The 14,374-nt window shown below is 38.6% G+C and overlaps 1 protein-coding gene across 3 annotated transcripts in view; it reads left to right on the forward strand.

Annotated features, from left to right (window-relative positions):
- The window catches only part of LOC115044612 (CUB and sushi domain-containing protein 3-like), a 203,345-nt gene that overhangs the window by 47,353 nt on the left and 141,618 nt on the right, over positions 1-14,374 (forward strand). For 2 of the 3 annotated variants that reach the window (XM_029503739.1, XM_029503740.1), the window contains exons 5-7: positions 3,570-3,638; positions 3,678-3,816; positions 13,799-13,911. In XM_029503739.1, the coding sequence (XP_029359599.1) occupies positions 3,570-3,638; positions 3,678-3,816; positions 13,799-13,911 (321 nt within the window). Of the gene's footprint in view, positions 1-3,569; positions 3,817-13,798; positions 13,912-14,374 lie in introns of all 3 variants that reach the window. The other variant, XM_029503737.1, reaches the window with a different exon arrangement.

Below are 14,374 nucleotides of genomic sequence, written 5' to 3' on the forward strand. Positions count from 1 at the left end.
TCGACACAGTTACTGCATCTGCATTAACACAGGGATTATCGCAAAGAAAAAACCTGAGGTAGTGGAAAAAATTATACACAAGTTCCTTCTTTTCCACCCTGAATTGCTGAATGTATGAATGGTGCTATACAAATGAAGTTGCTTTGCCTTGCCTTTCTATCCTTGGGGGGTAAATATTTCTAAGTAGAAAGACAAGTGTTGTATATCTGATCAAAGTCAAGAGGAGAACGGCTTAATCCCTCCTCAAGTAGCATTAGATTGCTGATGCTGGTGATGTAAATGAGCTCAGCTAAAGCAGTCCTAATCCTCACCACCATCTTTTTAAAACATTTTTTTAACACTGTCACCAATTTTAAAAGAGACAGATACTTCTTCTAAATCCAGAGCATGCTCTAATGATTTGTCAAAGAACACATTGCCCAGCATTCGGTCGCCTCTTTTATGTAAGTAGTAGCTGGCAAACTGCTCATCAGATGCTGCCACGCAACCTAAATGGAAATGCATGTGAAAATATGGAAACCTGGGAGGCATTATCCAGCTGAGGCATTTTCGAGCCTCAGACAGCAGTTTACTATTGCATAATTTACAGCAACATGTATGGATGCTTTTCAGGGAAACCTGTCTTAATTATTCTGTACAGTAATGAATTTCTAAAAAGCATCTAACTAATTTTCACATGCAGTTTAATTGGCAACAACTGCTGACATATTAATTATTCACAATATTAATCAAATGAGGTCATTATCATTGGAGGTGGTTGCGAAAATAAATCTTGTCCCCTTGAGGAAGCCCTGTGCTGGAATATCGGCAATTAGCCCATAGAACTGTTTTATTTATTTAATTTATTTATTTATTTGAGATGTCATTAAAGGCTTTGTCAGGCTGCCATGCTTTTTGATTTTTGGCTTCTGGTGAATTTCAGGCCACTTCTGGTGTGGAATGGTCCAATCAATATCATAACTGCTACTTTCGAATCTGAGTATGTGTGTCTTGTGTGCACTTGTCCATGTAGGCACATATTACCCTCTTAATAATTTGCTGCTCAACACCAAATTGCCTCCAAAGGTGTCAACATGTCAATGTCCAAACATTGTGCCTCGCCACATCAAGAAAAACATGCTCCTGGGCACTGAGATTTAGATATATATCAGCTTTTTTTCTTTTTAAATGACCACTGTGTTGCTCTGAAACAGGGCTGGATGATTAATCATGTTATTTGGTTTACACTGATTATGAAAAAAAGATAATCTATAAAGCAATAATTGTATCACAACATTTACTTTTGGGTTGTGTTTTGAAATACATTATGACTGTACATAGGCGTGGTATTGGCCTTTGGCCTATACAACTAATTGCATTGTGTAAATAGTGTTTATTTTACATTCATTAAAGATATTCAAATAACAAACAATTATCATCATTGTGAAACACCTAAGAAAAATTCCAAGCAGCATTTTATATTCCTCACACAATTAGTGAAAGTCTACAGCATTACCAAATATTATGGTGTCAGTCTATTAGGAACACAGAATCAGTCCTACATACTGTATTATTTTGGATGCAGCCGTAAAACTGGTTGGCTTTATTTTTATAATTTTAGATATTTATCAATGCATTTAGATATTATATTTTATTATTCGTTTTCATTATTGATTTTTTTTTTTATATATATATTTTTTTGCATTTTGTTTTGCTATTGAATTGTATTTCGTGTTTAGGATTTATATGTGATGTTTTATTTTGTTTATTTATTTTATTTTATTTTATTTATTTATTTTTTTTATACCTGACATGAAAACCTCAAAATTTTACTCAAGGTTTTCACTAAGGCTGTAAATGAGGCGTTGAGGAATTTAAAATCTTAATGAGTTATAAAAGCTTAAGACTCATTCTTGTGGTTCCTAAATTGGTGATATTTGAAACCCAGAGGATTACTTTTGCTTGAAGCCATTTATAGAGCAGCATGCATCTTCAGCCTGTGCTTAGCTGCAGAGATTTTTTGCTTTTTTTTGTCTTTACCTTTTAATTGCTTTTGTCTCTTCTGACTGCTTTTCTAGAATTAACTATAGTTATGACACCCCATGCTGTCCACCTGTCTTTCTGTCTTGAAGTTAAAAAGTAATATTACTTCTCTCCAGCATTTTAATACCAGTTTTATTTCAGCCAACACCCAATTTCTCTGCAGATCTACTAGGCACCCTTTAATATGTCATCTTAAACTTGTAAGTCAGGATAAGTTTTTATGGTGGAAACTGATCATTTAAACCTGAAGGAAATGATGACTCCACATGGTTTTGTTGTTACAGGGCTGTAGACATTCAACAGCTGAAAGCCTTCTCTTGATATCCTCTATAAATGAGAGTCTGCCCTTGATATGAATCATTTATGTGTGGACACAATGTATCATTTTACCATCTCTACCCTTCCTTTAAGCCTTTAAGACTGATCAATTCCTATGCTTCTACTAATGTTTCATGAATCAGGCTAACTAGCTTTTCCTGGCCTCCAATTTTCGCCTTCTTTTTCTCTTTCTTCTTTTGAATTTCATACATCCGCTTCCTTGTCCCTTGACCAATCGTGTAATGCCACACACAGGAATGTTCCAAGGCTGGCAGCTCTGACAGCCCTGAGTGGAGCACTGAGCCATCAAAGGTTTCAGTTGGCACAGCTGAGTGTCACATTTTAGTCTTAAATGATGTGAAAACTGTGAAAGCCCTGCCATCATTAGAATTCTTAAGTGGGGAAAAACGAATACAGGGATAGAGGGAAGGCTGGTGAGCAATAGTAGAAAGATCTGAGAAGGCTCGGAAAAGAGAAATGGAGAGAGAGATGGAGAAGTAATAGAAAGGGTGGGGGAGAGAAGGGAAAAGGGACGTGGAGTGAAAGAGAGCAAGTCACTGTTATGGTAAAGTGCATTAACATTCAACTGGCGTCTCCTGCTCCCCACACTGGAAAAAACTATATACAATTTCACAGCATTATAAGCCCTGTTTATCACCATTTGCTTGTTTCCTGAAATATGAGGGGGCTCCAAGGACTTGATGATAAATGACTGACTCTTGGATGGAGGGAAGAGACATATTTGTAGAATGGGAGAAAAGTCAGTAAAGATGGAGTCAGGATTTCTACTCCCACATAGAAAGGAAACTGTGACAGAATTTGTTCACAGTTGATTGATAAATGGTTCTGCCCATTGTCACTTGCATGAATGCTTCATCATTCTCACCATTGTCAAGAAAAATCAAGCAACCTTTTCTTTTTGTGTTTTGTACTGTTACCAATCACATAATTGTGTTGGAATTATCTCTAAGTATTGGACTTTGCAGTGTATGCAAGTGTTAAAAACAAAAACATTTTTTTATATTAATGGCCTTTGTCACCTCAGCTTTTATATTGGGCTTTTTCCGGTTTTGCCTTTTTCTGAGCGGACAGGTACAATTGTTTAATGCCTGCAGCCACTTTTTTCTCCCATGTCGAACTTTGAATAACATCTGTGAAATAACCTGGAGACTATCTGTCTATTCTCCCCACTCCCTTCCCATCCTCCCTTTCCCCCCTGTGACTGACAGCGGAGGACACGTGCGGTGGCACCCTTAGGGGCTCCAGCGGGCTCATCTCCAGCTTTGATTTCCCCAGTGGTGACTCCCCTGGCACTGGTGGAGGTGGAGGTGCCGGAGGTCTGGGCAGCAGTGGGGAGTGTAAGTGGACCATTCTGGCAGATCCAGGGGACACCATCTCCCTGGTGTTCACTGAATTTCAGATGGAGGATAAGTCCGATTATCTGGAAGTTGAGGGATCAGAACCGCCAACCATCTGGTGAGTTGAGCTGGAAGAAAGATTCAGGTTGCTGTTTGTATTTCATTACATGGGTATTAAATTGTTACATAAATAGTTATAGTGCATCTGGAAGTGGATATGTGTCTGTGTGTTTTTGTTTTTGTGTGTTGCACAGTGTTCACAGAAAGGTGTGATAGGAGGCTGGTTGGTGTGGTTTCTTTTTTTGATGATTTTGTTCCATGGAAAAAAGATAATGTGTTGAAGAAAATAATTAAAATTTTATAGTGTAGTGGAGCTGTTAAATGGCCTATATTCTGTTATAAAACCTTGCTGCCAAACTCAATGTAGGTCAAAATGTAAGCTTTGTAATAAAGAGATGTTAGGGCTTTTATCACAATTAGTGTTTCTTATAAACATGAAGTCAGTTCTGAAGAAACTTTCAACAAAATCCCAAAGTGAAGTTAATTTGTGTCATGCAGAATCACAAAAAGCATTTCAGCATGCTTGAAACACTGCAGCTCCAAACTCAATAAAATCAATAAAAATAGAAGAGATGCAATTAGATCATTTTTGATTGATTGAGGTGCAGTAAAGCTATAAGATCAGAAAACAACAGCAAAAAATGAATGTGGCAATTGTAGTTAGTCAATTATAACTACGGGAGTCCAATAATAAGATTTAATTTGGATCGATCAAAAGTTTATGTTTGTGTAAACTTTGTATAATTAGAAATTGTATACTGGTACTGTATACTGTGTCAGACTCTGTATAGTGACAGCAAACACAAATTAAGTGTGGCCCCATCTTCTGCAAGTCTACAGCTCTGAGTTTACTCCAAAGAGGGTTATGTCCTTGATAAGATTATTCTGTGTAACGTCAGGATTATGTCTTAGTTCTTTGGATAATGAGGAGGCCTGCCTGCTGAGATCTTAGAGAATGCATATGAACAAAGCTTTAATATGTATGGTTGTGCATGACCATTTAATATCAGATAGAAGCAGGACTGAAATATCAGTTCTATGTATTTGAAGCTAAAGCAACTGAAGCCAGCTGACTGCCATTCATATATACTTTTGAACATTCTTTTTTTTTTTTTTTTAGGAATGACAGAATGATTTACCAGTTCTGTATCCATTGCCTTCATAATTTCTGATTCTGTATGGGGGAAAAACAAAACAAAACAAAAAAACCAACCAAATATAGGCCAACAGGTTTTCGGCATCAACAATACTGTACCTGCTATCTGGGTCTAAAAGCAGTTTATAGAGCAGGAAAAGAAACATTCAAGTGACTGAGGTGTGCAGAGGTGCACTTCTTCTTGTCCTTTGTTTCTTTCTGAGGGGAACAATCTGGTAAGCTTGCCTGCATGGTGCCGCTCTTAGTGTAACATAAGTTATTTACTGTTGGTAATGGACAGCCTGCTCAGATGGGAAGGAGCAGCGCTGCTGTGTCAAATGTATGACACTCCTGGAATTTATTACTGTTCCAGCATGCGTCTTTGTGAAGTAAAACCATACTTTGGGCAGTGTAGATATATGACCTGTGTAAAGACCTGATATTACAAGTCACTCCCAACTGAAAACCTTAACCTTGAAGCTAAGGTTATCTATCTCCTCCACCTCCTGTCGCCCTGAATGTGAGCCAGGTTTATGTGATCTGCCGGGCAGTAATTATAATTGGCTGAAAGAAGTGTGAATCAATCACTTAGCTATGAGCTTTGTTGTCGCTGCGAGTTGTGATCACAGGGTTAGAGGGAGACCGACACTGTCAGAGAACAAAACAGAGGCAGAGGGAGATCTAAGTGTGGCGGTGACTGCAAAGTGGTGCATGTTGACATAGCTAAAGAGAGTACAACAGGGAGTTGATATAGGATGACACCGATGCTTTCTGACAGACCCATCAGGTAACCTGACTGTCTGAAAATTAACTCTTTTACTAGCAGTTATGCATCTCAGTCAAAATACCTCAGAGCCTCAGTGGCATATGCTTTGTGTCTTGAGTCTACTGATGAACAGTATTAAATAAAAATGGTGCCAAGTGGTTCAGTAAAAAAACAATCCATAATAATTTTTGCTATTTATTTTGTTTATTTTGTCAAATAAGCCCACTTTTCTCCTCTGTAAATCTGACATAAATCATCATGCATGAGTAACATTTTAAGATGTCTTCCAACTTAAAAATGAAAGCTTTTAGAAACTGTAGCTCAAGTTAAAAGATATATTTGTACAGTGGCTGAAGTTTCCATTAACTTATAAACAGTAACTGCATGTTCTTTAAAATACTAAATATAATGCTATTTTTATTAAATAAATCACATTTAGAGGCTTTACAAATAGTGCATGCATGAATAAAGTCACAGCTATTCAATATGAAATACATTACAGAACACAATTGTTTTTGGAGGCATGTCCCTTTCCCTGTTTGTTTATGCTTACATTTACTACATGGGAGTATTCTACAGCAGAGCTTTTCGTGCCATCTGTTCACTGCCTTCCAAAATTCACTAACTAATACACTGCATACACACATAAACCCACTTTTACACATATATTCACACAAACAATTAACAGTTTCCTTTGTTACATTGCATGCCATCACATTCTTCATGGTCACACAAATTTTAACCTTAAAAGCATATTTTCAAAAATATCTTTAGCTCACTCGAAATGTCCAATGACCCAGTCTGCTATTAGGCTACTTTTCTGTGTGAGGAAAAAACAAACATGACCTATCATTTTCATTTTTCATTTCTGCATTTCACCGTCCATCACGCTGTATTTATTTGTCTGGTAAGGCAGTGTACGATATGATGAAGGGCAATGATGTGTTGGATTTTGTCCAAGATGATGTGATTATATGTCACGAAATGTCGGTGGCTGTTAGGCAGAGTCGTAAGAGGTTCAATCCAAATGGGACCATGTGAGCTTTAGCGCGGTCGGTCCAGAATTTTTGAAAGAATGCTTCAGCTTGGCCAAGTAAACAAAGAGACAGGCAAATAGACGCAATTCAGGGAAAACGATTCCCTCGTGCTCATAAAATCCATTGCTCTCACTCTCCCTCGGTTTTATTGGGGCCACTGACCACATACAAGGCCGACGCACAGCTAGACTTTGAGGTATCCGAACATCCAACTCCAGTTGCAAGTGGAGACTAGCAAAGTGTCAATTCACCCTTGAGGCTTAGGGCTGCTTAAATATGATTGACAGCTTGGAACCTCAAAATCAGGCAGATTTAACATCTTCTGTTTGCTTTTCTCAGGCAAATAGACGTAAAAAGTGACCCACTTTAACTTGTTGTCCTCCCTCAACCTGCAGTAACAAGGATAGCTATCAAGTGATAAACATGAATTAAACTTTGGATTGACTTGAATTGCAAATTAAGAAACCCTGATCCCTGAAAATGATTTTGAATTTCAGTGCTGAGGAAAAAGGATAAAGAGCAATTATAGTACACACAGATTTATTCTCAGAGAAATTAATAATGAGGAAAAAAATACATAGATGTAATAATATACAAATTCCCTGTAAATCAATCAATCAAATTTTATTTAAAGTGTAGAATCACCATGCAGAATGGTCTCAAAACACTTTAGTCTATGTGAAAAACAATACAGAGAGTAAAAAGTACAATAAAAACACAAATTATAACAACCATAATTTTAACATCGCATAAAAGGGATGTTAAGAATGAAGTGGATCATAAAAACTCTAGAATAGGCTTGTATGAGACACATATACAGCAAACAAACAGTAATAGTGAAAACATCAATGTTTTAATATCAGTGGATATTAAAAGAAAGAAAGGTTCGCTAGGGTAGCATGTAATAAAATGTATAAACGTAGGTCTTTAGTCTTGATTTTAAAATGTCTACCGAACAAACGTCTTCAACAAGCGATGGGAGGCCATTCCAAAGGAGAGGGCACAGTAGGCTCTACAGCCAAATTATGTCTTTTTCACAAGAGGAATGACCAGAAGACCAGACTGAAGGGGGGGTACTGGTGTATGTGGTGTGATTAGCTTGATTATATTGGACGGAGCAAGTCCATCCAGAGCTTTGAAAGTTAAAAGGAGTACCTAGAAATAAGCTGTAGCTTGTATTGGTAGCCAGTGGGGAGAGGGCAGAATGGGTGTTCTATGTGCAAATGTCCTTGTTTTAGTCAATACTCTACCTGCAGCATTCTGAACGAGATGGAGACCTCTAGTGGCAGATTTAAGTAGACCAGAGAAGAGGACATTACAGTAATCCAGTCTGGAGGATATCAAAGAGTGGATTACAGTTTCAGCATCACATAGTGCTAAAATGGGACCGATCTTGGCAATATTCCTGAGATGAAAAATAAAAAAAGTTGACTTGGCGATGGCATTAATATGTGAATGAAAATTAAGATGCGGATCGAAAATTATTTCAGGGCCGGCCTTTCTGAAATAGTACAGCCATCAATGTTAATGTTAGGGTTCTCACACTGGTGACTATGATTGGCTAGTCTGACAACCAAGAGCTCTGTTTTATCCATTCAGCAGTAGGAAATTTAGGTTCATCCATTTTTTTCTGACAGGCATGTTTCTTGATTTGTGATTTGAGAGGTGTCCTATGGTTTTATGGGTACAGCTGTGTATCGTCAGCGTAGCAGTGGAATTCTCATCTGAGAATTCAAAGATCGTATTGTTGTAACTGATATGATGGGTTCTGTTTGATAGATATGAGTGAAACCATGACAATGCTGTCCCCTGGATACCAATAATCTTCTTCAGGAAATGTAACAGTATATTGTGGTCAACGGTATCAAAAGCTGCACTCAGGTCAAGAAGCAGTAGTGGTGATCTTTAGCCAGAGTAAAAAGTAATAAGTAGTCTGGTCAAAGCTGTGGAGTGACAGGGCTGAAAACCAGATTTTAATTTGTCATAGAGATTAATGTTATTTAGCCAGGTGGTTACAGGGAAGATTGGAAATTGGCCTATAATTGTTCAGAATAAATGGATCAGTGTTAGGTTTCTTAAGCAGGCAGAGGGCACAGAGCCCAAGGAAAGCGACTCATTTATGGGCATTTATGATTAAGAGTAGAGCTATTTAAAACAGGAGACAGTTCCTTGAATAGTTTGGATGGTATAGGATCTAATATGCAGGTTGTAGATTTAGAAGCAGTTACCAAGCTGTTTAAGCCCTCAGGGGAATGTAATTCAAATTGTGAGAGAGTGAAGTTGGTCCAAGTCCTAGAGCCTGCCATGGTCAGAGTGTTCAAGAGTTCAAAGCTGTCAGAGGGGTGCCGACTATTGACTTTATCCACAATAAACTCAATTTAATTTGTTCAGAAATTCATTTGCACTAACAGAGGAGGCATTGGGAGGGGTCCTCTGTGTGAGATTAGCAACAGTATCAAACAGAACCCGTGGATTATTTCTATTAGTGTTAATCAGGTGAGAGAAGTATGCTGTCCTAGCAACTGAAAGTGCATATTTATAAGTGTTGAAGCGCTCAACCCAGGCAGGGCGAGATGTCTCTCGTTTAGTCTTGCGCCACCTGTGTTCAAATTTTCTGTGCAAGTGTCATCTGAAAACCCGATTTAGTCTGAGTGCGTTTTCTGGTTGTGAGAGGAGCCACAGAGTGAAGCAAGTCAAGAAATACACGATTCAAATTGTGAAAATTTGGATTACATTAGTCCAGTATAGACTTGGCATTGGTATCAATGACAATGCCAATAAGTACAAGTATCAGGCTCTGGACATTTAATTGGAGTACACAAGGAGACAGTGAAAAAGATACAACAGTGATCAGAAACTGGAACCTCTAAGATAAATGGAACTGCAGCGCTGATACCCTATATAAAGATAAGGTCCAGTGTATTTTATTGCTTGGCAAAGCCAAGGCTGGTCACAGGACCCATAAAGTCCATAGCTTTAGTACCAGAATAGCCATTTATATGCAAGTTGAAATCGCCCAGTAAGACTACTCTATCATGTTTGACAAGAGCAATCGACAATAATTCAGAAAACTCAAGTAAGAAGTTAGGATTGGGATTTGGGGGTCTATAGATAGTTAATGCAAGAATGTACTTCTGAGTTCTAATAACCAAGGCTAGATATTCAAAGGTTCCAAATTCTCCAAAAGTGCATTCAGTGCAGGTGCAGAATCAGTTGAATTAGGGTCACCTGCACCAATGAGATCATCACTCACCGCTGAAGCGGCCGGTCCTCCGTTGGGCAGGAAGTAGTTGCAGGGTGGGAGGAGTGCACTCGCAGTTGGACACAGCAGTTGGGGAAAAGTGTCTGGAACGTTTTCCATGTGATACTGATGGGGTCGTCTGGGGAGGACAACGTTTTCTGGATCTATTAGAGCGGACCAGGACGGGCTGCTCCAGAGACTGTTGTGAGCATGTAGCTGCTAACCCAGTTAGCTTCTCAAGGGGCACATAGAAGCTAGGCAGCGAGACAGGCTCATCATCATCACCATCTGGTGAGAACAGAGGGAAAGGAAGCCGCCTCTTTACAATGGACGTCCAGGAGGGGGGATGATTATAACATTTTTTCATCACAATTATTAATGCTGAAAATCAGTTGCTGATGGGGGACTTTCTCCTGAGTCCTGACTCTGGGAAAAACAATTATGTTTTGCTGATATCTCTTTGCAGGATTTATCCTTTTGATCCCGTTGAAGATTTCTATCAGAGCAAATTTCCTTTCCTTTCCTTTCCAGTCCTCTGCAAATGACTTTATTGATTTAATCGTTGTCATTCTGCAGAAGGTTGATGTGCGCCTGCACTTCAATCACAGTGGGGGGGAAATCTCCGTTTCCTTTTTAAACACTAGAGTTCAGTTCAACAGTTATTTGTTTCTACTCTGACCTTTTCTATGATTGTACCGTGATGTTCTAAAAGGTCAAAAACAACAAGATGTGGATTATGTGTCACTCATTATTTCAAATACGGAACATGAAAGTTTTTGTTGCACCCACTTTTTTCCCTAATATTCCATGAAATGTAATCAGATTTCTTTTTTTGATGACTTTTTCCCATTCCATACCATAACATTGATTTTTCCATGTTGTAGACATTAAGAAAAGCTAAGAGTGTTGAATAATTGTCGCTACACTTAGCAATCTGGCAATATTTAGCTTTGTTCACTGAATATGAACAATGCTATTCCAACAGAGTGACTAAATAGTTGTCAGAGAAGATGATAATATTCAAAGAGGGTTAAGAGCCAGAGGTTTCCTGCTGCTAAATTACCGTCGTTGGTGCGACTACCATGTGTGCTGGATTCATTTTTTTCTTTCTGGGATTTATTATTGATCTACCCCAGTAAAATATAACCTACCAAAATGTCCCCAAACACTATTCTCCACTATATTTTGAGTGGGAAAAATGGGTTTAATTTAAGTAAAATGAATGATGTTAGACTCAGGTTTTTCGTCGGGGCAATTAATGTGAGAGACTACTGCGTATGCAGTGACTGAGACACTGTTTTCTGAAGCCTTTGTACTGGCAGATAAGCACCAAGCTGTAAAACACATCTCCTGACCTGCCTCTGAAGAGAAAGTAACTCGATGAGGGAGTGCAACAGCTTTTTCCTTTTCATATCAAATATTCTAGCAATTACTCCCTCTTGTCAGGTTTTATGCAATACATGTGGGAGGAAATGACAGAATAATCTAGCCCCATCTTTTCTGACAAATTAGCATTGATCGCTCATTATCTGGGCTACACCTACATATAACCTGTCTCTCTGTGAAACTAAGCTCAGGCACCTGAGATTTCAGCTTATTGCTCTGGACTCAAGGCCACGCTTGGCCACAGTGCCTGCACACTGGGACTCATTATGTTGGTATTTTGATGAGATGTCCTTGCTCCCTTCAACCCCTCATCCTATCAAATTAGCCACATTTTGCTCAGAGAACCTTATGAGCCCCACAACCTTTGTCAGAATCTACCACTTTTTCTGGAGACTCTGCCATGAAGCATGCATGATACAAACTGGATAGAGCCACTCCACTCATTCCAGGAAGTCATCTCCCAAAAAGACATATTCCATATCTATGAAGCAAGTATCAAGACAGCAATGCATTTTCCCTTTTTTTTTTTTTCATTTTATTTTCTCATCTATGTCTCTCATTCTGCACTCTTATCTGATTTAAGGAGACTGGGCAAAATGACTTTCCACAAATCATGTATCTGTACCCATGACAGTTACATTGACAAGTAACTATGGCAAATATTTTGTAAAATGTTAAAAATGACAAACCAGACATATAAGTGCAACTTGAGGAAGGAAATTCTGTTCTATCAGTCAAATTATATTTAGCAAAGATCAAGCTTTATCCTTGTAGGCTGCAGTTATTCGCAATATTTAATATTATTAACTAAGAAATTATGGGAGTGTTTTGCCAACTTGAGTAATCAATTTCTCAGGTCACAGTTCACGCGCTAATTCTTCCTTCTCTGTCAGCTTCCAGCCTATGATCACATTTGTGTTCATCTTGGCATCTGTTTTTACTGGGAGTTCAGTTGCTGGAGGGAGAAGTGAGGGTAGTGCTACTCTGCAAGCCAGACGTCCCAGAAACCATGCTGCACTACATTTTGTATGTCTTCACTTTGAACTTTTATGTACCTGGAAGGTTTCTGCATGCACACTGGAACCACATGAAAGAATAGATGGTTGGTGCACATTGGTAAAAAATGTAAGCGCTGGAGTAAGTCCACTCTATGATGTCATTCATGCCTTATTTACTGGTCATGGAATATCATGTTTCACTTGCTCTGCCAGACTTTGCTGTTGTGACAACAGTAAATTCACCTCTTCTAGTCTTAAATTTTCCAACATCACTCCTTTGCCGCCTGAAGCATCCAGCCACCTTCTCGATGGGTACAGCTTTATTGTCACTATCCATTTTCCTTTAGACTTTCAGCAGAAATCTTGTGATTTGTGATTTGCAGATTCTATTACAGGAAATATGTGGGCAGTTTCAGCTACTTGATGGCTGCTCTTTTTCATTCTGTCCTTATGTTGGTGTCATTAGCATTTTATTAGTGACGCAATGGAAAAGGTCAACTTTCGTGTGAAAATCAATTTCCTTTTAATTCTTCTCTAGCAGCTGCCATCCTCTTCTCCTCACCTCATCTACTGTCTCTAATCTGCCTGTTCCTTGTATTTTACTAACGCAATGGATGAAATTAATAAGCAGGAATCTAATGTCAAATGGACTCACCTGTGTATTTTTGTTGTGCTACTGTATACTGTCCACCAGGGAAAAAGTCACCTTGTTTTTCTTCCTCATTGCTTTGTTTTGGTTTCTTTCTTTCACTGCCACTTAATTTTTCTCCTGTTTTCCCTGTGCCTCCTGTAGCTTTGCAGTAAATGCCAAATCGTGCAGAAGAAATTACGCACAAAAAGACACTAAACATGACTATGCATGCAGTAACACTTTGTTTTTCTCATCCTGTGCTAATTTGGGAACACAAGGCTGAACTGCACCGTGCCTCTTTTCAGCCTATTCCAAGTCTCTGTTTAAAAGCTGGAATGGCGTTGTGTACTTTGGTATGCAGTGGTGCAGGGATTTCAAGGCAGCAGAAAAATGTCTGAGCTGGTTAGCCAGACAAATGAGAACGCCCTTAGCAACTTTTAATCTCTACAATTATAGCGCATCCCTGATGCTATGGCTACACGTTGAATAGAAATTCTGATCAAAAACATAGATGCAGCAGCAATCAGATGTGCTCTGAGCACACAGATTTGTCAGAGACAACCACGCATACATTACTATGTCTGTATTTGAAAAACATACAAAGCTTTTCTCTTTGTAATAGTATTTGTTTTCCACAAACTGAACCTAGACTATGCAGAGCTAAGGTTAAAAAAACGTTTATATCTCCAATATTGTCATATCCACGCCTTTTCATTTTACTTAAATGCCGATTTTTCGTGTTTTTAGTTGATAATGACAACATGAGAATTGCAAAGACCAAAACGTTTATGAAGGAAAGTTGTAAGAGATGACGTGTTTTCTTTTATTTGCGACTTTTACACTCAGGCTAACTGGAATGAACATTCCAGCACCCATCATCAGCAACAAAAACTGGCTACGGCTGCATTTCGTTACAGAGAGCAACCACCGCCACAAAGGCTTCAGGGCTCAGTATCAAGGTAAGACATGATTACTTCATTTGCACATCATAATAGAGGGCCCCCTTCTTGAGCGAAAAGGGATCATCGTAGGAAAAGCGCGCTGTAATTACAAAACATGTTTTTGATCTCTCTTAACTGAATATTAAACAGTTTGATTAATACCCCCTCTGTAGGTGGGTTTTCTGTTCCAAGCCATTGACTTCAAAGGGCCTTGTTAATCAAATATTTGAGAGATAAATGCTGTATATACTTTTCCTCTTGTAAAAAGTCAGTTCTGGCAGCCCAATAATCCATTTACCCTAACATTGTTCTCTGGCATGACTTTAAAGTCAGCGTATATGCTGCATTCTATACCACAGTAGTTTACAGCCTGGTTCTAAGCCAGATATGCAAACTGCAGCTGCACCGTAAACAGCTCCATAAAAACTTTTCAATAACGTGCTTGTGTGGTGAAGACATAAAATAAATAACATGAAAAATC

Source organism: Echeneis naucrates, chromosome 6, assembly GCF_900963305.1.
Source record: "Echeneis naucrates chromosome 6, fEcheNa1.1, whole genome shotgun sequence".
Lineage (NCBI taxonomy): Eukaryota > Metazoa > Chordata > Actinopteri > Carangiformes > Echeneidae > Echeneis > Echeneis naucrates.